Genomic DNA, 27616 nt, shown 5'->3' with positions numbered 1-27616 from the left:
CCGGAGAAACAGCTCGCGACTCATGCGGTATCGACGTCGAAATAGAGTGGAATTGTATTGTGATACGTTTGTAATCCTTAAAAAGAGCTACCATCATCATTGGCCGGGTTGTTGTCGAAGTACTGTAGTCCCAGAGCTGCTTGTCACCAATACTGCGATGCCTGTCAACGTTCGCATTGCGACCTGGGAGTGATCCTTGGTTAGCTTTGGCAGTCGGAAAGTAGGTCCGCATGTATTCATCGACAGTATCGGTGTCATCTGACGATGACGACGACGAGGTCAGCTTCATACGGCTCATTTTCTGAAATAAATCTCATGGGTGTAGTTGAGGGCAAAATGCACAATGAATTAACTGAAGATCTACAAAGATCTCCTTAATCCTCATCACTATGAAATTTTCTTAGTCTACTTCACTACTTCTACACTAATATGCACTTTTGTATACAATGGATGCGGGTGCGGTTGAGACATTGGGGAACTTCACTAGGCTAGCGATTGTAAGCCATATTTGCCCTTGAGACACATTCCCAGGCAAGCATTAGCTAGGGTTCGTCATGAGCCAGGTACTTAGGAGCTGGGTGCGGGCAAGGTGGTGGCAAGCCGTTAACCCACCTGTCACATCGCTACATGTTCGATGGTATCTATCCTGCCTCCAGCCACTTTGTGCCATCGATTCCTCAGCCAGTAGACTTGACTGCAAAGCGCTTTGCCACGGACCAGGAAGTCGCGCGCAAGGACGTCGAGCGTTGCTCTGGAGTACTCCAACAGCGGTTCGCTGTGCTGCGCAACCCATGCAGACTATGGGTCCCCGATGCAATTCACTTGGTTGCAACGGTGTGCCTGCTTTTACACAACATGATCATACAAGACGAGGAAGTACTTACAGTGCCACGGGACCACCTCGAGGAGGCTGAGGTTGCACGCTGCAACATCGTCGTTACCGAGAACTACCTTGGCCCAATGCAACGCGATCTCGCTGCGAAGCGGTGCTTTGATTCCTCCGAGTATGAGCGAAATGAATTGTCTCGTTTACAATATTGCATTGATTCAGCATACCTCGCCCGTTCACGGCGACAACGACACCTAAGAAAATATTTCATCGAAAAAATCCTTCTCTGGCAAACTGTTTTGTTTTGAAATAATGTGAGTTAAGTTCATAAAAATACTGTACATGGAAACGGAACGATTTTTGAGTTGGTGCTAGTATTAACAACTACTAAATCCATTAGATTTATTCCTCGTCGTTATCATTGGCGTCTTCTTCAACAATTGCAGGCTTCGCCGTTTCCGTAACAGCTGAAACGGAGCCAGAATAAAATTGACCGGCGCGATGCAGCAAACGAGCTCCCAACTGTCAATTGAATAGGATCGCTTCCTCGGAATGAGGATCCTGAGCAAATACTTGAAACATAAATTTCAACTCGGTTAATTCTTGATGTTGAGCCAGTTTCTTCGCCTTCGCTTCAGGTGCCTTCACGAATCGAGCGTGTAGCTCGTCGTGAGCTTGCATAGATGTGACTTGCTTGGCCAGTTTCGCTTGCTTCGTACCAGTGAGGCGAAGTATTTCGATGGCATTACGTTATCCCCGGGACACGTCTTCGACCCGCCATTTTGGAGCATCGCACACGATACGCCAGTACGCCAAGACTATCGTGCGCTTGATGCCATGGAGTTTGACATCGGGAATGGCGTATAATTCGTTGTCAATCACGCCGTCTTCATTCCAGCCTGATGGGATGGCCTTGAGTGCTTGAATAATATTGCTGTTGAAACTTGTCAACATGGGACATAGCTTTTTCCATCGCGAGGCGATCGCGACGGGCGAGCGGCTGCCATGATTGGTGGTGGTCTTGTTCTCGTGCCAGTGTTCATACACATGCTTGTTGAAGTCCGAAGCTTTCTGACCCGCAGCAGTTGACGAGTGAAGGCGTTGGCGCACAGGTTTAAGGTGCACCACGATCTCAAATTGGCCTATTGTCCATGGCGGAACGGCACAGTGGAACGTATGAATTTCGATATTCTCCAAGTCATACGCGTGATGCTACGGGACTACCAGTTGGACGAGAAGGAATGGGACTACCTCCTACCGGTGGTGCAGTCCAATCTGAACCAGACCCCGGCAGTGTCATTAGCCAACAAGTCCCTCATGGAGCTCTTCACGGCCCTCAACCCAGCGACCCCTTTGGACGTCGTTGTGGTGGGCGTGAACAAAGTGGCAACACAAGGACATCCAAAAAAACCTCGACGAACTACGTACAAGTTTACATGCGATGCACAAAGAAGTGCTGAATCGCAACGAGCTACGGACGAACAAGGCGACGAAAGCCACAGAAGATTTCGAAGCCTGCAATGTGACTGAAGGTGATTACGTGTTATGGTCAAGGGTGGATGAGCGCTACCATCCCAAGCTACTCGTCACCTGGGTCGGTCCGTACCGCGTCGAGTCAGTGGGTGAATTCTCCGTGATGTTAGAACATCTGGTGACACATGAAGAACGCGAAGCACATACGGCCCGCGTGAAAATGTATGCGGAAACGAGTTTTGAAGTCACAGAAGAAATCCTCGAGCATGTTTCCGAGCAAGGCATTGTATCGCAAGTTAAATCCATCGCGGGAGACAAGTTTGTCCCAGATGTGAGCGACTTCATGTTGAAAGTATTTTGGGAAGGCTTTGAAGACATCGAATCTTCATGGGAACCTCTCAACAAGCTGATGCGCGAATGCCCAGCCGTGGTCAAAGCGTATGCGGCGACCAAGAAAAATGCCGACACGAGACACTGGCCAAGGCGATGAAGCGGGCAAGTGCGGTGCAGTAGTGAAGCGAAAGACTATGTGTCATGGCGATGACATGGCTTGGGGTGTTTGTTGTGGTCGGTGGCTGTCAGCCATGGCCCGCCATGACACACAGGGACCCTCGATGGGGTCCCTTGGCACCAATCCTGTGAACCGACGCATTAAATACACTCTAGTAGTACTAGTAGTAGTTGAAGTGTCGGTTGGGAGTGGTCACCATGGTCTGCCAATCAGTGACCACGTGGGACCATCTACAACTTCAACAGAAGCTCACTCCTAGTTTTGCTCTGCAACGGACATAAGTTAACTTTGTAATGCCATACATACTACATACAAGTACGGCAAAGTCCTCAAAGGTAAACATCAACCAAACCACGTGATATTAACGATACTCATGATGTAGAATTTATGCACTTGCGTGTACTTGAATTGGAGAATGTAGATAGGCCACTGTCAACAACTTGACCCGTAAATAGTTCAATACTTGGAAGTACTTCCTTCATAACAGAGATATACTTACGGATCTTGTGTGCTTATGGCCCACATAAGAATTTCCATAAAGTCTTGATATTCGCAAACGCGTCCAGTTCGACTATCAACTCATCACTATAACTCTTCCAAAACGATCACTCCTTCCGACTACGTCCTAATACAACGCAGCACAACTTGCGTACTGCTAACGTGACATACCTACTGTAGTGCAATCAATGGGATTACCATTAGGATGCCTCATATTCCCTTTCGGCATGTGACGTGTATGATGATAGAGGAGGATTGGACAATTGGAGCCCGGCAATTTGTGATTTTCTTGAGATCTCATTGGATATGAAAATCGTAGGACCAGCCCCCTACGATTTCGTCAATCGACAAATGAATTGCAAAATTTTATGTTTGCTACAAATTCGTATACAACTTCGAGGACCAAGTCATACTGCATGACCATCGCCCAGGCTCAATGCGTGCGGATAGGAGCAAGGGATCGCATTCTACCGGTAGTACTGTAGCTCACAAGCTACAGCTAGCAATGTAGCAAAGAGAATAGAACGATCCTATTATTGGCCAGCTATTTTCACCTTAATATAATTGGACAGAAATTTGGTAAGGCAGCCTGGCTTACGAATTCATCAAAAAGATGCGTTGAGAGGAATTTAAATTATTCCATACAAAGATGAAGCTTCGTTCAATAAAATTTGAACTATTTCAGATCGATTTATGGAATTCGTAAGGCAGCTCACCTTGCGAGCCTACTAAAACCTACTGTTTCTCCTTACGAATTCTGTATTATGTACAATTAACGTTAAAAGTAGTGCACCACTATTTCTTCCTCAAGGCTGGACACGATTTGATTCTACCGGTAGAGTGTTGTATGGTGATGATGAACAATGTCCTAACGTTACCATATCGTTTGAGGATCGAAAAGTTAATCATTTCCCGCAGCCTCCTGGTCAAAGTCCCAATATTTACATTGGTAGTAACGCTAACGTTATACTTCCGGTAACAATACTGTTGAGAATTGTATGTAGGTCGTGGATAAGGTGGACAGCAACAGCGTGGCCAACCGTCAACTGGGCGCTTCGTTGTCCATGATCATTCGACTGTACCGCGGAGCCGCCCGACATCATCACGTACACATTTGTCATGGACGACGACAGCCATTCGTTGGTAGACATGCGGCCCAACGGGTTTGGATGGTATGTGCAGCATATGTAGCGTGTAAATAAGGGGGGTTGTGGTGGGGGTAGGCACGTGTTTAATAGCGTGGCTGAGTCGGTGACGTTGGTGCGCGAGATGAACGTTCCATACGCCCCCGTGACGACCCAAGGTGTGGTGCCGTTGGCCAAGAACAGTCGCTCGCATCTTTGGTCAATCTGGCTGCGATGTGGAGTTCCCCGAAGCATACATAGGTTGCCTTCAATCAACCGCGGACGCCAACTACTACCTCGGCAAACAACTCACGTCGAAGCACATCAGCGACAGCTTGGACAGGACTATGTGACGATGTATTTTCGCAAGTCCGACCAATCAAACGCCTAGTCGCCAACGTTGAAGGGATACACGTCGCGAACGGATGACGTTTACAAAACGACCAAATGAATGGTTGAGGCTCCACATAGAGTGTATTCAGTTGTTATATCTTCTCCAACGTATGTCGGAGTCAAGTCTCGGAGCTACCTAGCCGCCATCACTGGAACTTTGGCTAACGTTACTAGAGTTGGCTGGTTCCTTGTGGTTATTTTGATTGCTCACGTTACGAGGACATACAGTATTATCGTGGTGACGTCCATACGTAGCCAAGCCAAGCACCAGGTTGTCGTGAGGTTCCTATCACTCAATGCCTGGTACACACGACATCATGTAAATTAGGATGGGTTTACATGAGCCACGGGCAGTTGGACGCAGCATGATGCAAGCACGGGGAAAGTGGCGACGACGATTCTATTTTGTTCTCGTTGCTGCTGTTGCACGCTTCATTGCTCAGGACGCACACACTTCGGTCCTCGTGTAGACACGGACAATGCGAGGTCGCGGGCAGGGCCAAGCTGTGTATCAAGCTCAATCGGATCATTTCCACAGCAGCATGGTCATTCATGCATTCGACAAAGCAATCGGCGGCGCGGGTGCAAAAGAGGGGCCGCCATTTGTACTGGCAGTGCGACTCCACCAGTCGATGCAAGCCACCCCCTCCGTTGCGCACCAGAGGGGGATTATTGATGACCTGGTCCCGACCACGGTATATGATGTATCGACACGAGCCCAGAACGACGCGCTGCTTGAGGTCGTTGAACTTGGTCATGGACGCAAACGAGTCCAATTCCCGCCGATGGCGCCCTAGCATGCAACGCCGCCGACGAGATGATAGCAACAAACATGTTAGCTTGTCGATATATACATGTTGTATTCTCTTACGAGCGAGAAACATGTGTACTCGACGCAGCATGTACGAGTGCAGCAGCGGCGCCGAGCCAAACAACGCAAAGAAACATAACGTGCCTAGGACACATCGTTGACCTCTTGGGTTGCAAATCGATGCATGTACACACCGGTGGAGATCTCGGACGTTTCGAGGGGCGCGGCAACCAAAAACGTAAACATCCCCTGAAATGGCACCATGAGGATCGAATTGGTCGCAAGCCACATGATCGGGCCGGCGTAGACCGACGACGAGATGGCCATCCATCCTGAATCTACGGGGTCGAAGTACTCCTCGAGGTGCCAGCGTTTGATCGGCCATGACGCCACGTGCATGGTCAAGTACGCCACCCACGCCTACAATGCAAAACGCACCACCGTATAATAACGTTTCCAAACATTAGCGGAGGTAAGTATTTAGAAACGTACGAGGCGCGATCCATACAAACAGCCGAGGACAAACTGCACGGCATCACCGACTTGACTGACGCGATTGCCAGCGACACCCATGTACGACGCACTCGCAAAGCAATCCACAACCATGGCCAGCGACACAAACGGATGGCTGAGAATGAGCCACGTAGGGTCCCCGACGTGTAGCACGTACGAAACAGTGGTGTCCCCCACATAATCGTCGCCACCCCCACTGCGCGGCAGACCGAGCGTCTTGAGATTGACAATCAGCGACGAATAGTGCGAAAAGTACGACACCCACAGTTGTCGCCATATGACCCCCACGAGCATGCACCGGAGGCCAAGTTTGACCCAGGCGAAGGCCACGCTTTCCCACAACAGACCAGCGTGATAGACGGCGTACTTCGGAGACCAACAAACGTCGTCGCATTCGTCAAGGGCTTCAATCCACGTGCACACTTCGACCGCCGGATGGCCAAGCAACTGGTCTCGTTGACACGAGATCCACGGTGCGGTGCGTTGGCGAGTGGAAGTGTTTTGAGCGAGGAAGTCGCATACAAGCGCTTGGGTGCCCAGACCGTAGAAAAAGGCACCTATCGTTCGTTGGTAGGAGGAGTTGTATGAAAAGAAGACATTGACTGACCTGGGAAACGAAGCATGGAAGTTAAGCAATGGGTGTCTTCAGGATCAAGAGTCAACTTGTATCGAAGCACAAATGTATTGCGAGAGAGATCGCGTGAGAAAATGTCGGCTGGTGCCATCGTCTGGTTGTTGTACAACGATGCCAGGTAGGCATGTGTTGCGGCAGTGTATGTATCGAACGTGGCATTCAGCGGGATAGCCAGCTGCGGCGGCTGCATGGACCACGGGAACGATTCGCTGATGTACGCTTTCAGTGGCTACAAAACCATCACGTTGGCATCACACATGGGTACTACAGTAGAACAGTACGTACGATGGCCGACAAGTTAATCACGTTTGCAATTCCAAGCGCAAGCGACGCCTTCCCAAACGAGACCTGGTGTGGCCGTCGACGTGGTCGTGGTAGCTGCGCTTGTTGTTGGACATGTACTTTTGTCATGGATGTGGTCGTAGGTATTGGTATGTCCATCCACTTGCAGGTTTCACATTCGGGAGTTACAATAATCATTTGAACGCACCAGTAACAGTTACGAGCCCGTCGATGCTGTTTCTTGATGTAGTACGTGCAATGAATTTGACGTAGCAATCATGTGGACGCCCTTTTCGAAGTAAATTTACTGCAAAAGAACCGCCAGTGATGTCGACGTATGCAACGCTAGCTATGAATTGCCTTCGTATTGTCCCAACGGACATGATAAAGTTGCAAATATGACCCCTACAAGGCGCAGGGATTTCTTCTCCAACGTGACCATATTCTGCAATTCTCGTCAACTCTGGTGCTGGACTTTCTACGTAACGTTTGTGTTTTAACCGTTTCACTTGAACGGTTACATGAACCCTGTACTAGGGGTATACCGGTAGCTCGACAGTGGAATTAGGTACGATGGAGTTTGGCCTGAATCTCAATCCGACAGAAGCACCCATTTCAAGGTCCATTTCTGTGCAACTTGTTTGCTGGAGAAAGCATGACCCTAATGACACTGGACTTGGTTCGCATTGCGTATTGATCTTGGCAGCATCATCGTTGGCCAGGTACCCATAGTAATTTCGCATCGATATCCCTTCCACGAGGCACACAGCGTACAGTTCGCCCGCGTTTCTCCAAACAGTCGCGGACGTCAATTTCAACATACCACGTACAATATTGGTATTTGGTGCAGCCATTCAAGGGAAGCGTTTGTGAACGCCAGAGCTGCTTACACAGCTTCTTGAAGGAGAAGGCTGTTGTCGCTGCTGGGGACAATTAGCTTCTGGATCGAATCGTATTTACTTCGAAATACTATACGCATAGTAGCAGTCTAGCAGTAAGGAACTTCAGTACGGAATGCAACACATGAGCCAGCGCTTGTCTCTCTCGCGTTGAGGACAATGGTACACGAAAACGATCCACAAGACGGGAGCGATGAGCATCGGCAAGCCAAATGTCTTCGAGAGCGTAAGTATCGTGCCACCAAGCGCAGTAAACGCAAAAAGTTGGAGGCCGAAGTCCAGTACTACGAAGATCAATAGGCCAAAGTCGCAGCGGCTAGTACTTCGACCTGACCACGCGACAACACGTGGCCGTCCGTCGATTCCTCGAACGACTGGCGGCATGTTGGCAGAACATCTTGCTCCATGCGACTCGCTGTGGTCAAATACATCTTGTGCAAGCCATGCAAGCGTGGATAGTTGCCTAACAGTCCCTGTCACAGGTAGTTACCAGCATTCATTCGACGTATGCATGTGCATTATACGATGAAGGCGCAGACATCGTGGCTGCAAGCTACACTCGTGGTCGATCCCGTCGCGATGCGGCACGGGTACGAGTGGCTCAGCGACCGCATCTACCATGCGGCGGCGACCGCGAAGAAGTTCCATCGACCTCTTGGAACCAGCGTCGATGACGCCGCAGGACTGACGCTCCACACACGGGAGGCAGACGACGACAGGACGGTGACCATTGCGGCCATGGAGACCCATTCCCAGCACACGATTCTGCACAACTTTGAGGCCGTTTCAAACGCGATGCGGACATGCATGGGTTACGGTCGAAATTCGCTGATTTTTTCCGAGGTACAGTCGTATACTGTATGTAGAATGAAGCTACTGTAGTGCAGTAATCCAAAGTGTGTACTATGCTACTACTATATGTAGGTTGTCGACATGGTGGACGGCGGGCAAAGCTTTTCGTATGAACACACCTGAGCGGCTGCACCTGAGCCGCCGCCTAGGTACGTCCCTGCGCAACGTCGTGCGGTTCTACTACCCTACCTCGACCGTCGTGCTAATAACGTACTGCTCGGTGCTGGGCGACGAGACACATCCGCGGGTCGATGGCTCACGAGCGCGGCCGCACGGATTTGCATGGTGTTCAAGGGGATTTGTAAGCGTTTAAATAACTCACTGGGGTAGGTCCATATTGAACCGAGTGACCGAGTCGATCGCAATATGTCGACACTCTCGGCTGCAGCAATCGCCGGTAACCATGCGAGGAAAGATGACGCCGGCCGACCACAGCCGCATATTTGGCCAAATCTCGACAGACCGTCGGTTTTGCCCAGTGCCAAGGCGTTGGTCGCCAAAGTACACGTGGCAAATACATAGTTCCTAGCCCGACGAGACTATACTATACATGTACTGGTGTTTCACTCGACTTCAGACTTCCGTCGATTGCTAACGTTACATTGAACTAAGAAGTACATAGCGAGTACACAATTTGGAGGCAAATCTTATGTAGTACTTCGAAGTACTAGTAGTCACTATCGTTGTTCAATGCTGCATACCGACCGGATCGTGAAAAAACTACGTGAAAAAACTACGTAGGAAGCTACACATGCCACGGAACTATCAAAGTTGCAGCGCGCTCAACCTCTGGGTACGAACAAGCCACTACCCTAAATTTACCAAGAGCCAGCCTTTTTGAAATGCAGTAGTTGGCTAGCGCTGTTCACATCAAGCCCCACTATTCTCATCCACGTCAGACTTCTCCAGGTCGAGGCAAAACCCGCGAATGGCCGGCATGTGCGTACGGACCAAATTTTCTTCCGCGGCGGCGGCGATCGCGTCCACGTACGCGTCTGCAGACTCGGCCCCCCTGGACGGTAAGCCAAAGAGCCGACCGATCTCGTTTAGTGTCATGACCGTGCTTTGGGAGGTGAGGGGGGTGCACTGCAGCATCGAGTACCTCACCAACGTGATTCCGTGCGACACGGGCTCGTACACGGTCCTGCACGTCATCGCATGTAACAGCATCATTAGAAATCCATACAGGACAAGACAACGCACCAGCCAAACCCGTACGGCCGCAAGTCTCCTGGCGCCAACGGCAAGCACTCGTCGTGCGCGACCAGCATGTGGGCCACCACGACACGAGATCCATGTTGAAATCGACCGCTGATGGTCAGCGACGTTGTCCCGAGGCGGTAGTTATAATGTGTAAAGTACACCAAGCGTTCATGCACAGACGCGACCACCTACTCCACAGTATATAGCTTTGTGACAACAACTAGTACTAGTCATTTTAACCTGATGACAATAGAGGCTGTTGGAGCGTGACGTGGGCCACCTCGCTTTCGCGACGTCATCCAATGCAGCAAACACGGTGAACTGGCAATGGCTTTCCAACGCCTCGATCGTCGTGTCGTCGTCGGTATCGTCGTGGCGACGATGGACGTGTAGCTTCCACGAATCGGCAATGTTCGTCGCGAATGGATGTTGTGGCATGGCCGCCATCGCCGAGTGGAACACTCGTTCGCTGAGCCATTCAAGCGCATAAGTTCGTTCGTGTTGGTCAGATGTGAGAGAGGCCACATGGATCCGCGAGGCGATGGACAAGCACTAGATGACATACATGAGAACAACACATGTGAAAAAGGCTTGCATATTGTACATGAGGCAAATGCGGCGGTGGACTGGCCACCCACATTGCCATGGTCCGGACGAGGTTACGATGGGCTACCACTTGAGCTCGAAGTACAGCGGTGTGTCTGTGAACGGCTTTGGCAACGTCAAGATTCGACGATAAAGACAAAGGACCATTGACTGGGTGCGGAGGGTGGTGCAGAAGTCGATGCCGCAGGCGGGGGGCGGACTGCGGCGGCGCCAAAGCTGTTGAGTAGTACTTGGCCTGCATGAACCGCAGCCTCGCCATCAAGTCGCCAACTTCTTCCTCAAGCATCTTCAGCTCGGATCGCTTGGCTGCGCGATATCGCCGCTTTCGAAGGCATTCAAAGCGCCTCTTGTCGTCGGCGACGTTCGTGGTCGGGCTAGCAACCATGTTTGTTGTGCTGCAATTGGTCGTGTTAACAGGAGTATTTATAATATAACAACACGGAAGGCCCGAACTGCTCACCACAAAAACTTATAGGTGGATAAATTGTATCCAAAATGTTACTAGGGGGTACTAGTACTCTTTGGACCGAGGTGCTATAACAAACGTCACGGAAGCTATGGGTACCACCTGCATGTACACCTTTGAGCGGAGGTGGATTGTCCAGGCCAACAGAGTACAGTGACGTTACAATAAAAATGTGTCATGGTGCAAGATATTTACGATGGGAACTAAACGTGCACTGGAATACCTCAAAGAGTACCGGATGGGTACTGGTTTGGTGCACGTCATCTACAAACTACAACTTTTCACAAAATTTTCTGACTTCTATTTCATACTAAGCTTACACTCAAAATTTCAGCAAAGAGTGAGTAGGTGAAGAAATTCTACGTCTCAGATTCAAAATTGGTGATGAATTAGTCCAGAAATAGATATTTAACGTATTAATAAGACTTTATATGTGGGCGCTTGGATATTTGGCCATTGGGATGTATCTTGATTTTTGTATGTGATTCTTATCCGTATATAATATCTGGAGGCAGTTGGGACCTTTAACCTCCTCACTGCAGTGATAAAACGCATGAAATCGGTATTTAACGTATTTGGGTTTTGGGTTTAACTACATCAAATTTACGTTAAATAATAAACTCTTCGATTTGGCCAGTTGGAAGTTTTTAGATGACGTGTACCATATATAAATCCATCAAGTCCGAAAAGTTCAGCATATACGATGTCGTAGTGGGATTTTGTAAACGTGATACGATAACAGTAAACACCAACAGGTGCCACATCTGATAGATGGGACGAGCAATTTCAATAAACGAGAAATAATGTCGTTGGTTCTTATTAGCCTCTTGTATGACCACACAGTAAACCACGCAAGCAGACACACTCCTATCCCTGCATGTGGGCGTTACCAAGTTGACAAACAGTGGGCTGCATTCCTCGTATATGCTACCACTAGCTCCAATCCTTTCGAGTTTGAGTTAGCTTAACTACACTGTAACGTTACAGTAGAGTGTGTTTCACCGAGTGTAATTACATTCATTCGCTTTAACTGTAGCACATTTCAAATCAGCGAATTGCTCCTGTCTACAGGTCAAATTCGGATTCAGTGAAAGCGATATATTTGTACGTACTTTATCGACTACGTTTTGGTGTAACGTAACCAAGTTTAGCATACATTACTGAACAAGAGGTCTAAACCTCCGCCAAGACACCACACAGTTCACAGTCGACGGCGGCAGATCATGCCTCGATCAGCACCCACGACGGCCGCATCCATCGAGGAGCGGCGGCATTCCGAGTCCCTCCGCAAACGAAAGTACCGCGCGGGGAAGCGCACCGAGCTCATCCAGCTCGAGACCGAGCTGCGAACACTGCAGGACCAACTGGCGTACCTCACGGCACCGCGGTCGTCGTCGAGCTTGTTTCCGTCGACCACTCCACCTCCCGCCATCATTGCCCGACGCTACAACGAATCTCTAAAGGCCCAAGTAACTCTACAACGCCGACTCGCTCGTACCATGTCCCTCTGGACAGCGACTCAGCAACCTCGACTCGTACGTACAGACAACATCTCCCATGTTCCCCCACTAGGGCTGTTGACAGTCGAACGTTCTCAGGGCCCAATAATGCGTTCGTCGTGGATGCAGTCCACGCTTTTGGCGAATCCAGCGGCGCGGCAGCAAGGCTACCGATGGCTCAGCGATCGTGTGTTGCATACGTCCCAGCGCCATCCCCATCCGTTTGGCGATGCCGTGGCCGACCGCGTGAGCGTCGTCGCGCATCGAGGCGAAGACACGGACGGCGCCACTGTCGCCGCCATCGAAGGCCATTACCAATTCACAGCATTCGGGGACTTTCGCCACGTGAGCCAGCGCCTCTGGGTCGCCAATATCGCACCCACCGCGGTCACCGTCATCCAAGTACGTACGTACGTCGCGTGATGGAGGTTAGGTTTTGTTTTACTTTTTTTAGATGCTGGACGACCAGCCGATAGACGGGCTCATGTATTACCACTCGACCAACCTGGTCACAAACGTGCGAGTGATTGCGCGGCAGTACATTGAAGCCAGTCGCGTGGTCCTCACGTACACGTATCTAGCCCACGACGAGTGCTTTCCCATGATACCTGGAGCTCGTGAATGGCGGCCGCACGGGTTTGCATGGTGCGTTCTCGTCCATATATATATATATGTATACTAGTAATAATTTGTTATACGAATTTTAAAATATTAAAAATTATCCCGCATGCAGCCCATTGGATGTATACATCCTTTGCGATGTGTACATATGTACTGTACGTAGTGTGGTGGATGTCGACTTCTTGTGGCCTTTTTTATATTATTGTTTTTCAAATGGTTGTGTGACTTGGTAGCCTCCCAGCAGTATTTTATACTCTTCGAAGTATTTATATACAAGTAGATATATAAATATATATTTGAACATGTGCATGCGAACGTGATATCTTTTTTGACGTGTGCGAGGTACACGTTTTGCCACACTCTTGACATGTAGGACGATTGTCGAGCACGTAACGGACCAAGTATCGTTGGTGCGGCACTCCAACTTGCAGTACACCCCTGTGACCAGCCAAGGCGTGGCGTCGCTGGCAGAGATTGCGCAACTGTTTCGAAGTCCGTTTCCCGAATCGGATGGTCAGAGTCCACTGAGAAATCGAGAAGCACGGGTCGTGCAGTTGCAAAGCGCGGCTGAAGCCATGTTCACACACATGTACACGAACATCCTGCGTCGTCTCAACCAAATGTTTGGGCCGTCGTAGATAGTAGTATAATTAACGTGTGAAAAGTGCATCATGGTGACTCGAGCAACTAGACGACGCGTCTGGGAAGTGCACGGTATGCTCACGGCTCTCTAGTATTTCTCGGGATGGGTGGGTAGTGGTGGTTGGACTGACCGACGGATTGGTGGAATGCGCGGCGCCATGCCATTGCTGTGGCAACACTAAAACTGGTTGCTACGTACTAAGTAGTATTGTCCTTTTACCCAAAAGTTCGAATTTTAGGCCAAATCTATCGATCGATTCTTTGTACGGACTTTTGTATTGTCAAGTCGATTCGAAATTGGGGTGGGTACGAGCAGCAAGACAATCGATCGACCAATCAAAACCCAGAACAGTAATCAATTGGCCAATCAAATTCACGCTTCGACCAATATTGGTATGTGACTGAAATTAGTGTGATACTGGACGATGTTTACAAACAAAAGTCAGGCAGCACAAAAGTCCAAATGCTGGGTTAAAGGACAATACTACCGCTTAGCACAGTGTATGTATTTTAATTTATTTATCTGGCAATATACTTTTTTTTGTATTATTATTAGGCTTTAATTTTTTTAACGATGGGGGCCTTTTCTTTTTAATTATTTATAAATAAATTTTGTAGGTTAATAACATATTTGAATATTCCCCTAAAAAAATAAAGCTATTTCATCTTTAAATAAATTAATATATTTTGAAAATATAAATTCAATAATTGGATTAAAAATATTAATTTTTGCTTTTTTTATTAGAAAAAAGTAAAGATACAACTATTTCATCTATTTTATTTTTAGGTGGCTGGTTAGCACCTTTTTATTTAAATTTTATAAAGTAATTTATGTAAACCAGGAATTTATTAATAGAAAATAGTTTAAAAGAAGTGTAAAAATGGTCAAGTGTCACACTAATTTAATTCACACACTAATTCGATGATGTTGAATTGGTCAAAGAGTGGATTGATTGGCTACTTGATTAGTGTTCTGGGTTTTGATTGGTCGATCGATTGTCTGCCCCACCCACTTGACAATACTATTATGATTTGGTCAGCGTGATTCGATTGACTGTGAACGGGGTCCGGAAATTCGTACCAAATCAATAATAGTATTGTCGATTTGTTTCTTCAAATTTCCCAAAATTTCCATGGTGCGCTGATTGGCTATTTATTATTCACTTCACCCTTTCAGTAGATTATCGAGAATGGAGTATAGCCAATCAGCGACTAGTACAGTAATTAAGGAATGACCAATGGGAGAGATTGGATTCGATGCAACGGGGTCATACCGAATTTCCAATACTAACTTACAGTAATACTGCATTCGCCAACAACAGTGGAGGAAGTGAGTGGCAGATGGGTCGAAAGGCCATATACTGTACAGCACGGGTGAGTTCTTTACAGAATTCTTGACGACTACAGTACAGCACATTGCCAAGGTCAATGTGACGACGTGTGGTTTGCATCCCTAGCAAAGGTTTCAGGGGCAAGGATTTGTACATGGTATTGGTACGCAGTAGATTTAAATCAACACGTGCAGGAGATACCTGTTCGAGGTTGGATAGATCAAATGACTTTTCATGAAGACTGGACGAGTGTGGTTTGTGTTGGTAGATGCCTTGGGGACACGGAGACTACAATTCGCCACACAGTTCCATCTTTACACACATTTCGATCTTACACGTAGCTCAGAGTTGTGCGCTTCATCAACCTCGAGCTGCCATTCACGTGTCAAAGCGCCAAGCATTTCGTAACGTTAACGTTATCTTCAAATTTGGACCGAAATTGTAAAAACGAAAACGACGTTGTAAATTTCCACGTGGAACGACTGGTTAGATATATTTATTTCGTGGGATCAAACGTTGAGTTTGCCAGATTGACACAGCACGGTCCAGAGACCTATTCTTGAACAATACTACCGTATACCCCCCGCTTCAGTACCTATGATTTCTCCGGACCGGTTTGGAACATACTAGTATCGGCCAATGACGAACATTTTCATGGTTCCAGTTGGGCGTGTACCTAGTTGTCTCTAATTGGACAGAAATATCCAATCAGCATGCGTTAATTATTTTCATCCAATGATGGATTTAGACCAATGCGCATGCCTGAATAGTTTTCAAGGTACCGCTTGGAGCTGTACCGGTTGTGATCAAATTTCACTGACATTTTCATAGGTACTGAAGCGGGGGGTATACGGTAGTAATTACTAGTATTCTACTATGTACTATTAATAACGTTATTAATACTCCGAGTACTCCCTCTTATGTAGTACGTACTAGCATTAATAGTATCAAAAACTCGTCCGGTTGGGGATATCATTCAATGGTGGTTAGATATTTTGTATGCAGAAACATTCATGTCTCAATTTGCATGTCTCCAGCTTGACAGTTGCTTTTTCCACAACAAACAGCGGCAACACATACTAACGTTAGTACTACGTAGTACGATTTATATTACAGATCTAGATCTATGTACAATCAAATCAGGAAAGTGATTTCTGCCTTCTGTACTCTTTTTTTTATGTCCCCCGGTACCGAAAATGCCCACCCCACAATACATTGTTACGCACCGTACTTGGTTAGAAAGTTTGTGGAGAACTCTCCGTCGGGGCAAGCTCGTTCGACAATACTTGCTGAGGCTACTTCCGAGAAGCACCGTTTCATATGAACTACAGTAATCTCGAAACAGCGCAATCCAAGTTGAATGAAACCAGAACCACTGTTTTATGAACAGTAAATTCTTATGCGGATGGTTGGTGGGATATTCTAATCTCACCCCCTCCCAAGTCGTTACGCTCGTAATCGCAATAAAACGCTGCTGTGGCTGCTGTGCACGCAACGACGTACGCAACCCAGGAACTTCGTGCCAACCGACCCACCACCCGACCTCATACACGACTCAATTCATACCTCTGCCAACCGCTCGCATGATGGCAGACGACGAAGATCACCAGGACAGCGACAACAATCAAGGCGGTGGTGGTGGAAGCCGTCGTCACACGGCGTCGCTGCGTATGCGTAAATATCGCACGCAAAAGAAAGAGCAGTTCCGACGCCTTGAAGCGGAATGGCAATACCTCCTACAGACCCTTCATCAATTGCAGCATCAACACACCGCGCACCACTCTGCATCCGATACGACCCATGCCCCCGCCCGCCTTGCTCCACGTGTGACGTCCCAACACGAGCGTCACCACCTTGACCAACAGCTGGCCCTCCACACGTCACAACTTCGAGGCGACGCGGAAGCCAAGTACAGACTAGCGTGCTGTTTACGAGATTGGGTGGCGTCCCAGACCCCCACGCCAGTGTGTACATTGTCGATAGCGTTTTTGTGGGTCGATTGTAACCGTCGATTGTTTTTGGCTGTGTAAATAGGGCCTAACGCCTCAAATGTCGTGGATCTATTCTACATTGTGCGCTGATCCTGCCGCCCGCCAGCTGGGCTTTCAATGGCTCAGCGACAGGTTGTACCACACATCACACTCGGTAATTCCTCAGCATCCGTTGGGGGGCCAAGGGGGGGACGCTATGCAGCTGACAGTGCACACGAATGCCGACGAGAATCCCGTTACGATTGTTGCCATGGAGTTTCACTTTCAATTCCACACTGTGTTTGCGTCGTTTGCGAACGTAGTGTCGGCCATCTTGGCCTTCAGTAACCAAGGCGGTTTTGTGGTGTCTGATGTGATTCCGTGCCAGGTACCATCCAAATTATCCATCATGGTCAGCGCGCACGCAGCAGCCTACGTCAACAATTATATCTAGACCATGATAAATGATAGAATCTGATCGCCATTGATCATGTATATATTATATATGTATGATGCCTTAGGTTGTCGAGGCTGTGAGTGACACGTTGCAATACGTGTATGGGGCCAACCGGCGCAGCGGCGTCACGATGAGGCGGGTGACCAACTTGTTTCATAATCACGACCGGACCCGGGCTGTTCAAACGTATGCAAAAGTGGCCGACGACGAGTGTTTTCCGCTCCAACATGGCGAGATCCGCACGCATGGCTTTGGATGGTTCGACCTGGATCGTTCATGCAACAGTGGCCATTGGATTGTACGGTCACACACAGATTGTTCTGGTAGGACCGTGGCAGAGCGAGTGGCAGGCAGCATCACGAAGGTGCGCGGGTCGGTCTTGCATTACGCGCCCATCACGAACGAAGGCGTGGTGTCGCTAGAATGCATGGGGAGCTTGTTTGGCATCAACCACCACCAGTTTAGTCGAAGAGAAGACTTGATTGCACAAGTACGAACCCAAGCGCAGGCAATGTATGAGGATGCGTACCAAGGTTGGATTCGAGCTCTGCGACAGCATTTAGACCATCAAGTGGGTTGAGAGTTGTTGCGAACGCTAATATATTACGAATAGAGACTAGGAAACTCAGTTGTACCGTGTTGACCGTACAATTTGGCGGAACCTTAGATATGTACCGGTAGGTCCAAACACCAGTCCAACAACGTCATGGGAAGAGCGTCGCCGCGTTGCCCTTCCGTACGTGCTTGATTGCGTGTCGATTCTTTGAAACCGCCAGCGGCGATTCAAATCGTAACTGGCGAACTACCCAGTACGTTTTGCAATTACTACAGTTTACGTTACGTACCACAACATGGTACATTCACGCTCAGATACACATACTAGTACAGTACTGGTGTCGTCCGTGTTTGAAGATGTCACATATTGATTGCGAGAGGCTTTGAGTCAAAATCCATCCGCAATGGTACTGTACCGTAGTAGTGGGTGCTTGCTTGGAGGTGTTGGTTGTGCGACTTGCACGGGTGTTTTTTACTGCGTACCGGTAATAACGTTAAAGGTTAGTTTTCAACGGTTCCAAGCTAGCGCGATGCATTGCTGGATGTATTTATGTTGCTGACGGACACTATGTGTTGTACTCATGCGATGCAACCATCGTTACAGCGACTGTAATCCGCGCAGGGCAGGATGCCAGGATGCTCATGACAGCCCAACTATTCAACATGGAAGTGCAGTATCATGGTGGCCGCTGTTAGGATACACGTTGCTTCTGGCCCGCTATAATTATCCCTGTCCACCATGATACCCCAACCCAAGTTGGGCTCACCTCGAGCATGTCGCAGGTACAATTGCAGTGCTTTGTTGGGCAATGCTAGATATCGACAACGGCGGCGGGGGTCGACTGTCTGTTGGATCTCTAGACGATCTCACGACTGCCGCTCAAGCTGGCTTGTTCCTCCTCGCCCAAAACGAAGACCTCCAAGTCCAAATCACGGAGCTGACGGCCCAAGTAGCCCACCAATCGCACGAGCTTGAGTTGGCCGCTGCCAAGTACGACTCGTGCTGGCGTCAGCGATGCCTCGCCATGAAAGAAGTGACCGACGTGCTCAAGGAGAACCACCAGCTGCAGCGCGACCTCAAGCATGCAATTGCACGTGCTCTCGAGTTGGAGCGCGACGCCGCCCAAATGGAGTCTCGCCTCCACGTTGCTGAAAGCGCACTGAATCGCATCGTCCAGCAAGACACTAAACAACAAAAGTCGCCACCGTTGCAGAAATCAAAATGGAGTGCAAAGCAGGTCTCAACTGATGACGACGTTCGAGTGCCAGAACGGGGACCATCCACCACTTTGTTGGAAAGATACGCTGAAGGATTGGAATTTGGCAACACGGCAAGAGCAGAGCCTCCAAACCAAGCAGATTCGGAAGTCGAAGACAGGGACGGTCACCCGACGGCTGTGCGAACGGCCACACCGCAAACCTCCTCGCTAGCATCGGCCTTGCTTATGGTGGACTTGGCCGCGAAGCTGGACAAATTGGCCCCACTGGAGCATTTGTACCGTCAAAGCGTGGCTGCACTCGAAGTCCAGACCAAACACGTCCAAGAATTGCAACTGGAGCAAGCAGAAGAACGAGACTTGATTGCTAGCATGCGTGGCGTGATTGCCGAACTCAAACAGGTACGCAGAAGACTTTGAACTGCAAACATGGTTGAACATGGCATATTGCATTTTGAAGCATATTCACCACCTCGAGCTATCAACTTCGACGACTCCGCTGGACGACAAGGAAGGCGAAAGCATTGACACCATCATACCCGAAACCCTCTCCAGTGACCGCGCGAACAACATCGTTCCAGCAGCGTCCGTGTCGGAGGTCATTTCCAAAAGCGACTGCGGAGGCAGCTGCCAGCATTTCCCCCAATTTAAGTCGCTAGGCGTTCCCTTGATGCTTGAAGGCACGCACCAGTTGGTCGAACAGCTAAAAGCCCACACACCCTTGATGTGGAGTCGCCCCATTGGCAGTGTGGTGACATCACATCACCTACCGAGGTCGCCACCCCCGAATGTTCCCAGACAATGCCGTACGATTAGAATTGTCCTAGTCCATTTGATTTCATGGCAGTGCGTCTGGTGTTGTAGATGCCGCCATCGCGTGCTTGCAAGACATTTGGCCCGCGGCGACGGAAGCCGATTTTATGGACTTAACGGACTGGCTGCATCTTGCGTTTCGAGGCACGGGGCTGCACCGCCCCCTTCACATGCGCAATTTGTCCGAGGACACCGTGGCGCAGATCGTTTCAACGTTGGTTCCGCTGTTGCAATCTGCGTGTCACCGGACAGTGGACATTGCACTGTTCGACCGTGTGCAGTATACCACCGACGTCATCCTTCGCTGCTAATCCTACATCGCAGCAGTCCTTCAACCTTGTTGTAATAGCGACGACATGCCACCCCTTCTCCATCCCCCTCGCCCAAGATGATCGAGTTTTTATTTTTTAATATCGACGCATGCTTTCTAAGTCAACGATGCCTTGATGAGTTTCAGTTCTTGCACGATTTTGACGGCATTGGGGCGTTTGGTCGGGCGAAAGTCCATGCATTGCGTGGCGAGGTCGAGGATCGGATCGGGGCAGCTATAGCTAAACTTGGGCTGCATCTTGCCTTGGCCCACTAAGAGGGCAATTTGTTTGTTGTCGAGGCCGCCGCCCGCGCCGCCTTCGAGGTTGGAAAACGGTGGTTTGCATGTGTCCAGTTCACACAACAAAGCGCCAAATGCGTACATGTCGGCCGCAAACGAATAGTCCGTCGCATGGGCAAGTAGCTCGGGCGCAATGTTGCCCGCCGTGCGGCTGTGGGTGTTGGACAAACTCAGCTCCACTTCCTTGTCGCGAGTGAGCCCCATATCGCCTAGCTTGGGGCAGAATGTCGTGGACAGCAACACGTTCTTCGCCTTGAGCCCCCGATGGGTCAACTGAAGGCCATGCATGTACGCCAAGGCTTCGGCAATGCCAATCGCCCACGTTAGTTTGGTCACTGGCGCCTTCTTCGCAGATAACCACTTGAACTTGGTGTTGGTTTCGTTGGCGGCCAGCACCGTCGCGAGGTTGCCCAGCTCCATGAACTCTGTCACGAGGGTCACGTCCCTGACCGATTTGTACACGACGCCCACAAACGTGACAATGTGCGGGTGTTGAAGGCGAGCACAGAGGCAGATTTCGTCCATAAACACATGCATCGTCTCGGCGCAGTCAGCACGCTTGAGAATGCATGCCAACGGCGTCTTCAGCGCCACATCGACTTCGTTGTAATGTGCACGAAACACGGCGCAATGGGTACCGTTCCCCACGAGCTTCTTTCCGCGCAACTTTCCAGCAAGTTGATATCGCGCGAGCACGGTTTCCATCGCCAGACCTACTTGGACGGGGGGGTCCAGGGCGTTGAGATCAACGCTGGCCATTGCCGCTGCCTTGCGCATTCGGCAGCACAACACTGTGAGCACCACGACCACGAATCCCAAGGATCCGGCCACGATTACCAGAATCAGTTGTTGTTGGTGGTGGGTGTCGCTGTTGTCGGTTGTATCTGTTCAGGAACAGAAACCGGTGAGAGCCGCAGGCCGATATGTAGTTGTCGTGCGTTTGTTTACCGAGAATATTCACTGGAGCTGTGATGTCGGGACTGGAGTGATTGGACATGTGCAGTAGGAGCCCGTTTGGAACAAGTTGCGAAGTGCGCTACACGAGTTGGCTGTGCGGTGGTTTTGAGGATCCAGGTCTATTTATAGATGACCCGCATCCAGCCGCTGCTTCTCGATGGCAGAAACCAACCCAAGGGGTGTCGTTTCGTGCATCAATACGTCCTAGAAATGGTAGCTACTTGTAACGTTATGCTCCAAGTATAAGAACGACCGACGAACGAACATGAGCAGGTCGCTCTTCATTTGTTGACTGTGACTTGGGATTTCATCTTCATCATTTCTGTGATTGGCTGGATTTCAACATGATGCCGCTTCTGGATTGGCTCGCTGAATTCATCCTAGCCAATGGAATCACTCTGCCATGAGTCGTTGGAAGCAATCAATCCACTCAATCATCAAGTTCAAACATGGCTTGGGGCGCGAAGACTGGCGTGACAGACTTGGTCCAAAAACTGCAAGCGGGCAACACCAAGAACATGTACGTCCTTCGAACACGTACAGTCGGTACGAGTGACGCCATTGCGCTGGCGGCGGCGTTGGCCACCCATCCGATCATGGAGGAGTTCTACTTGTCCGGCCATGACCTGGATGCGTCGGGACTGGCCGCGTTTGCATCTGTCTTGGCCACCAATTCTGTGCTACAAAAGTTGGTTGTCGGCACGTCCAGTTTGGGGGATGCTGGTGTGACATTGTTGGCGAATGGACTCGCGCAGAACGACCACAGTGGCTTAGTTGATTGGGACTTTGAGTTCAAGGGCTTTGGGAATGCAGGCGCAGCGTCTATTGGGGCCATGTTGGCTGCCAATCGCAGCATTCGCCACGTGAATGTTTCCCGGAATGCTTTCGATGGCACCGGTCTCGACTCGATCATCGCTGGCCTCCACTCGTCCCCCACCCACAATGTACAAACCCTTGACGTCCACGACAGCGAGCTCGCCCTAAGCGACTCGTCCATCCTTCCCAATTACATCCGAGACGCCAACTGCGGTCTTCGAACTGTTTTGTTCACTGGCAACCCTCTTGGACGCGCGGCGACGGCTCTTTTCACGGCGTTAGCTGCTAATACCTCGATCGAATCACTTCATTTGACCCAATGCAACCTTCCAGACGACGCGCTGATCGCTCTCGGACACGCCTTGGGTGCCAACCAAACCTTGAAGCACTTGGATATTTCGCACAGCGCCTTGTCCAGCACCAGCGTGGCAGCATTTTGCCTAGGGCTTGCCTCCAACCGCTCGCTCCAGTCGTTGAATGTGGCATCCACGGGCGTGAGCGACGCGCTTGTAGAGGCCTTGGCGACGTCGTTGCCGCCTCAGCTGACGTCTTTGAACGTCAGTGGAAACGGCCTGACGCATATCGCCGTGGCGCGGCTGTGGCAGTCGACAACGTTGACAGAACTACGGCTGTTTCACAACGCGTTGGGGTCGGGGTTTGCACAAGTGTTGCCGGTTCTTCAAGCCAACAAGACACTGCAAGTACTAGACATTGGGGCCAATGAACTGCATGGGGAGGTAGCAGCGTTGCTGTTTAACGCCCTCCACTCACACCCGAGCTTGAAAACGTTGGAAATGGGAGGAAACAACTTGGGCGACACTGGCCTAGCAGCACTTGAAGCCCTGCAAGCTGCCAACCCATCGCTGGACGTGGCCATGGATAAAGCCGCGGGCAACGAGCATGTGAACGAAGTATAACCCCCGAATAAACTCGAAATGCCCATTTGAACATCGTTTTCGTTGAACGTGCGTATAATAAATAATATGATAATGACAGACGCGCGACGTCTAAACTACAAGTTGCCACTGGTTCATGTGCACATACACCCCGACGCACACCGCGGCCGTGGCGACAGACCCAACCACAACAACTACAAGCACCCCGCGGCAGATTTCAAACAACACGATGGACAGGCCTTGGGTGACAGCGTCCACAACTTGCCGCATGACTCGGTGGTTCGTGTCGTGGTGGTCACTGCTTCCACTTCGATACAGGACAAACTTGGGGTGGACACTGCGACTGGGGCAGTTCCACACTGACTGTCGACACTTCGTCGCAGCTTTGGCGTCGCTGTCGTAGCCTTCCTCTTCTTCAATGGCGTCGAGCAATGCACTGCGCTGCCGGCCAAACTTGGACGTCACGGCCAACGACGAGCCCGACTTCATGAGAAAGCCTCTTGTCGTCCAAACAACTTGACAAATGAAGGCTACGTACAGTATTGTAGCAGCATTGTGAGTTTGCTAACATTGTAAAGATCGTTGAGTGTCACCGGTGCGCGTAATACAGTCGTGGGACCGAATGTTGGTTTTACCTCGAAAAATGTAAAGCCGCGGTGGACGTGCTCACCATGCCACTCTGAGTGTGATACAACCTGATACAAACGGCAAGTTGACTTTACCTCGTTTCCAACAGTGACGCCAGGACGTTAGCAGCAAAGTGCCCTCACTCTCGTCCGAGTGACACATCACGTCGAAACACAACCTGCTTATGTGTTGGCGACATGGACACTGGTTTCCCCGAGATTGTGGTGCCGAGCCTTGCTTTGATTGATTTAGATAGAAAACAGCGACATTTTTTATTCGCGTTTTTTCCAGGTTTCTCGTGTAAATCCAGTCGCGTATGTACTGTATTCTGGCCTCACATTTGCTGGTCGATGACATGCCATCAAACGGTATACTGCGCCACCTTCTAGCCCCCCCCTGTACCAGTGTTTGCAGGGCAATCACTTGTGTTCGAGTGCTGGATTCACTGTGTATGCGACGGCCAAGTTGTTGTGCACCCGATAATACGCTCGTAGGACAGTCATGTCCATTATTGTGTGTGCCAACCACGAGTAAGCTTACTACTGATACATGCTATCTACCGGTCTGTTGACTGTTGATGATTTATTGTCATAATGTGTCACTCGGTGAAACAATTTTGCACCGTTTTCATATGGGAAGTGTTTAGAGTTCAAGTTGATGTTGCGCGGGTGTAATACAGTAATGAATCGACGTGGGGGTAATGCCTACTGAGGTATCTTTGGTAGTCTTCCACAGTCTTCCAGGTATTTTCGGTAGTCTTCCACTGTATGATACATATACTAGTTGCAACCAACATGTTCGTACTAGTATGTTCGACCCTACTATAATACTACGTAGTACTATACTAGATATAATATGTATGCTGGGGAAGTCTTTACTATTATTATATTAATATTATACTCCTTTTAATAGCACGAAGTATACATAGTAACATTACTTTATTTGTTTTTTCCACCGAACGTGGCTTAACTATCTATCGTGTTAACGCTGTAATCGCTGCGACAAGTAGTCTTCGTATTGCATTTGCATGCGATCGATCGCCACGCGATGCCTTGCTTGCAAGTCTGCGACCTCCATCTGATGGTTGTGGGCGCTTAGTTTGTCCGCCGTCAGCACGTCATCCTTCTCGTTCTTTGTGGGCGTTGGAGAGGGGGATGCCACCAGGTCTGCCATCACTTGCCTGGACTCGACTTCAAACAAATCCTCCATGGCGAGCCCCACCATGTCGTTTTCGTCGTCGCGGCCATCCCTGTCGTCCCCCCGAGGCCTTGGATCAATCCCCCCCCGCCGCTACCACCCAAATAACGTGTGTCAAACCACCACGCAGTATGCGAGTCTGTACCATGATGGTTTCCCCAGACTCTCGTTTTCGTTGCTGTTTCTTGTAATACTCCAACTCCCCGAGCACGTCTCGCAGCTTGGCTTCGCGCTCGAGTTCGCCATGACGGTCTATCGTAGCGGTGGCATCCCATCGCAGGTAGTATTCTGTCCACAGCCGCAGACATTTCACCGATACACTAGGGACCAACACGTCTGCGTCAGGCCCAAAGCTGCGCACGTCCTTGCTGCTCGCCTGGCTGCCTTCGCTCTCGTCACTGCTACTGCTACTGCTGTCGTCCTTGCCGTGTGCGATCTGGTCGTTCCGCGGTAGAAACTCGAGGTCGTCGTCGTCAAGAGTGCTGTAGTCCATCATTCTGGCAAACGCGGCAGGGCTTGGCAGGGGCGACGCTACCGTTTCAATGACGTGGGGAAACATCAACCCCGTGTCCAGATCCTGCACAATCGAGTGGATTTTCTTCTTTGGGGGCTTGGTCTTGCTTGGCAATCCTTTCCATGTTGCTTCGTCGGGCACTTTCAAAGGCGGGACGGCATCACGACCGCGATGCGGCGATGCCAGCGCTTCCAACTGCTGCGAGCTGTCCGTGTGCACTAGCACCACGCCATCTTCTTTTTCCTCTAACCCCACCAGGCCATGTCTACCAAGTACTTTCGATGAAAATCGCAAGGATATCATGAATAGCCATGAAAATATAGTGTTTTTTTTACAATAGGGTATATATATATATAGTCCATTCAGCCCAAATTTGGACTTTTGTACTGACTTGCCAAATACATCGATCGATTTCTGTACTGAATGATGTATGTAAAATATGTCTAGCGATGTTGTCCATCACACTAATTAAATCACACTCTAATTAGTTGTTCATTGGTTGAATTGATGATTTCCTGCAATCTGATTGGCTAAAAGCTTCGGCCGATTCTTTACTACATTTGGTTGTGTCGATATAGGTATTTTATAGGATAGATACAATTCAAGATATTGCTAAATATATATATATATATATCTAGAACAATAAATAAAAAAGAGTTCACAGAGGTTATTTAAATTGTATAAATCAAATATTAAAGGAATTCTATAAAATGAATTCTAAATACATTCATTCGGCGTGTCCCTCCAATTTTGAATAAGCACGACAATAGATAGATAGAATGACAACATGCAACACGTATTCGAATAATCTTGTGGTGAAAAGTCGACACACTAATAGTCGTGAAAGAAACCCCAAACATACCCGTCCACGGACACGTGGTGGTGGCGGCGGTGGTCGTCTACAGGTTGCTGCCACTGCGACATGGGAAACTCATTGGCCTGCCGCCGCTCCACCACCCGGGCGTGCCAGTTTTGTCTGGAATACTTGCGCGGTTCAAAGTACGGATTCGACACAAATGACCGCTCCAAGCTGGACAAGTACGTCCACAGCGACGTCGTGGGGGCGCGGCTCTCTTCCACCACGCGGCGCTGCTCCGAGTCATACAAGAACGTGCCTATGTCCATGGTGAAACCAGGTATATGATAATACTAATATTATTAGACGTACCAAATCGACACGAATACAAATGGTCGAGAATCAAAATCAAGTAGCGCGTGTTGAACTCAAATGAGCACGGAAACTGCCGACACAATTGCCACACACAGTCCATCCACTGCACAAACACGACGGAAATCTCCTGGCTCGACGGGTCCGCCGTGTGCCCGGTGCGTTCGCAGAATTTGTAGCCAAAGCTGCACCAGTCCTAGAAATCAAATTAAAATAAATTTTCATCACGATATATATGTATATATAAATAGTGAGAGAGAATTTGTAGCCAAAGCTGCACTAGTCCTAGAAATCAAATTAAAACAAAATTACATCACGATATATATATATTAATAGTGAGAGAGAATTTGTAGCCAAAGCGGCACCCGTCCTATAAATCATAGTCAAATAAAAAAACTATTTCATCTCTCATGTCGATATATATATATGTATAGAAAGAATTTGATGTATAGAAAGAATTTGTAGCCAAAGCTGCACCCGTCCTATAAATCATAGTCAAATAAAAAAACTATTTCATCTCTCATGTCGATATATATATATGTATAGAAAGAATTTGATGTATAGAAAGAATTTGTAGCCAAAGCTGCACCCGTCCTATAAATCATAGTCAAATAAAAAAACTATTTCATCTC

At 49.2% G+C, this 27616-nt stretch overlaps 14 protein-coding genes across 16 annotated transcripts; 7 read left to right on the top strand and 7 right to left on the bottom strand.

Moving 5' to 3' along the window:
• Positions 1–1579: 1579 nt before the first annotated feature.
• On the bottom strand, positions 1580–2148 carry H257_08269 (hypothetical protein; the record flags this gene model as incomplete). Its single annotated transcript, XM_009834091.1, has 2 exons — positions 1580–2041; positions 2116–2148. 2 exons carry the CDS (start codon positions 2146–2148, stop codon positions 1580–1582), a joined length of 495 nt encoding a protein of 164 aa, XP_009832393.1.
• A 122-nt stretch (positions 2149–2270) lies between these two features.
• Positions 2271–2792, top strand: H257_08268 (hypothetical protein; the record flags this gene model as incomplete). The annotated part of the gene is made up of 1 exon (XM_009834090.1): positions 2271–2792. One exon carries the CDS (start codon positions 2271–2273, stop codon positions 2790–2792), a length of 522 nt encoding a protein of 173 aa, XP_009832392.1.
• Positions 2793–4430: 1638 nt separating this feature from the next.
• On the top strand, positions 4431–4788 carry H257_08267 (hypothetical protein; the record flags this gene model as incomplete). The annotated part of the gene is made up of 3 exons (XM_009834089.1): positions 4431–4483; positions 4535–4638; positions 4697–4788. 3 exons carry the CDS (start codon positions 4431–4433, stop codon positions 4786–4788), a joined length of 249 nt encoding a protein of 82 aa, XP_009832391.1.
• A 348-nt stretch (positions 4789–5136) lies between these two features.
• On the bottom strand, positions 5137–7232 carry H257_08266 (hypothetical protein). Its single transcript, XM_009834088.1, has 6 exons — positions 7072–7232; positions 6760–7015; positions 6132–6709; positions 5834–6059; positions 5700–5783; positions 5137–5621 (listed from the first exon to the last, which is right to left on the bottom strand). Exons 1-6 carry the CDS (start codon positions 7225–7227, stop codon positions 5164–5166), a joined length of 1758 nt encoding a protein of 585 aa, XP_009832390.1. The 5' UTR covers positions 7228–7232; the 3' UTR covers positions 5137–5163.
• Positions 7233–8474: 1242 nt separating this feature from the next.
• H257_08265 (hypothetical protein) lies at positions 8475–9132 on the top strand (the record flags this gene model as incomplete). Its single annotated transcript, XM_009834087.1, has 2 exons — positions 8475–8818; positions 8892–9132. The coding sequence occupies 2 exons, from the start codon at positions 8475–8477 to the stop codon at positions 9130–9132; spliced, it is 585 nt and encodes a 194-aa protein (XP_009832389.1).
• A 510-nt stretch (positions 9133–9642) lies between these two features.
• Positions 9643–11013, bottom strand: H257_08264 (hypothetical protein; the record flags this gene model as incomplete). Its single annotated transcript, XM_009834086.1, has 4 exons — positions 9643–9963; positions 10023–10210; positions 10263–10574; positions 10627–11013. The coding sequence occupies 4 exons, from the start codon at positions 11011–11013 to the stop codon at positions 9690–9692; spliced, it is 1161 nt and encodes a 386-aa protein (XP_009832388.1). The 3' UTR covers positions 9643–9689.
• Positions 11014–12265: 1252 nt separating this feature from the next.
• H257_08263 lies at positions 12266–13883 on the top strand. 2 transcript variants are annotated; one of them, XM_009834084.1, is made up of 4 exons: positions 12266–12629; positions 12693–12995; positions 13048–13238; positions 13588–13883. In XM_009834084.1, the coding sequence occupies exons 1-4, from the start codon at positions 12318–12320 to the stop codon at positions 13850–13852; spliced, it is 1071 nt and encodes a 356-aa protein (XP_009832386.1). In that variant the 5' UTR covers positions 12266–12317; the 3' UTR covers positions 13853–13883. The 2 variants fall into 2 exon arrangements, with proteins under 2 accessions (XP_009832386.1, XP_009832387.1); XM_009834085.1 differs by lacking the exon at positions 13588–13883 and having other exon boundaries at positions 13048–13276.
• A 2864-nt stretch (positions 13884–16747) lies between these two features.
• Positions 16748–17161, bottom strand: H257_08262 (hypothetical protein; the record flags this gene model as incomplete). The annotated part of the gene is made up of 1 exon (XM_009834083.1): positions 16748–17161. One exon carries the CDS (start codon positions 17159–17161, stop codon positions 16748–16750), a length of 414 nt encoding a protein of 137 aa, XP_009832385.1.
• A 75-nt stretch (positions 17162–17236) lies between these two features.
• H257_08261 (hypothetical protein) lies at positions 17237–18194 on the top strand (the record flags this gene model as incomplete). Its single annotated transcript, XM_009834082.1, has 2 exons — positions 17237–17545; positions 17679–18194. The coding sequence occupies 2 exons, from the start codon at positions 17237–17239 to the stop codon at positions 18192–18194; spliced, it is 825 nt and encodes a 274-aa protein (XP_009832384.1).
• Positions 18195–18675: 481 nt separating this feature from the next.
• H257_08260 lies at positions 18676–20647 on the top strand. 2 transcript variants are annotated; one of them, XM_009834081.1, is made up of 4 exons: positions 18676–18952; positions 19031–19788; positions 19847–20192; positions 20251–20647. In XM_009834081.1, exons 2-4 carry the CDS (start codon positions 19195–19197, stop codon positions 20508–20510), a joined length of 1200 nt encoding a protein of 399 aa, XP_009832383.1. In that variant the 5' UTR covers positions 18676–18952; positions 19031–19194; the 3' UTR covers positions 20511–20647. The 2 variants fall into 2 exon arrangements, with proteins under 2 accessions (XP_009832383.1, XP_009832382.1); XM_009834080.1 differs by having other exon boundaries at positions 18676–19788.
• H257_08259 (TKL protein kinase) lies at positions 20479–21833 on the bottom strand. The gene is made up of 2 exons (XM_009834079.1): positions 21758–21833; positions 20479–21693 (listed from the first exon to the last, which is right to left on the bottom strand). Exons 1-2 carry the CDS (start codon positions 21804–21806, stop codon positions 20627–20629), a joined length of 1116 nt encoding a protein of 371 aa, XP_009832381.1. The 5' UTR covers positions 21807–21833; the 3' UTR covers positions 20479–20626.
• Positions 21834–22204: 371 nt separating this feature from the next.
• On the top strand, positions 22205–24042 carry H257_08258 (hypothetical protein). The gene has a single exon (XM_009834078.1). The coding sequence runs from the start codon at positions 22216–22218 to the stop codon at positions 23497–23499; it is 1284 nt and encodes a 427-aa protein (XP_009832380.1). The 5' UTR covers positions 22205–22215; the 3' UTR covers positions 23500–24042.
• Positions 23520–24045, bottom strand: H257_08257 (hypothetical protein). The gene has a single exon (XM_009834077.1). It carries the CDS (start codon positions 23965–23967, stop codon positions 23590–23592), a length of 378 nt encoding a protein of 125 aa, XP_009832379.1. The 5' UTR covers positions 23968–24045; the 3' UTR covers positions 23520–23589.
• A 988-nt stretch (positions 24046–25033) lies between these two features.
• Positions 25034–26128, bottom strand: H257_08256 (hypothetical protein). Its single transcript, XM_009834076.1, has 2 exons — positions 25448–26128; positions 25034–25395 (listed from the first exon to the last, which is right to left on the bottom strand). Exons 1-2 carry the CDS (start codon positions 26117–26119, stop codon positions 25087–25089), a joined length of 981 nt encoding a protein of 326 aa, XP_009832378.1. The 5' UTR covers positions 26120–26128; the 3' UTR covers positions 25034–25086.
• Between the last annotated feature and the right edge of the window lie 1488 nt (positions 26129–27616).

This window comes from Aphanomyces astaci (genome assembly GCF_000520075.1).
Source record: "Aphanomyces astaci strain APO3 unplaced genomic scaffold supercont1.18, whole genome shotgun sequence".
NCBI classification, from domain to species: Eukaryota; Oomycota; class Saprolegniomycetes; order Saprolegniales; family Verrucalvaceae; genus Aphanomyces; species Aphanomyces astaci.
This window is presented reverse-complemented; position numbering and strand designations above follow the sequence as displayed.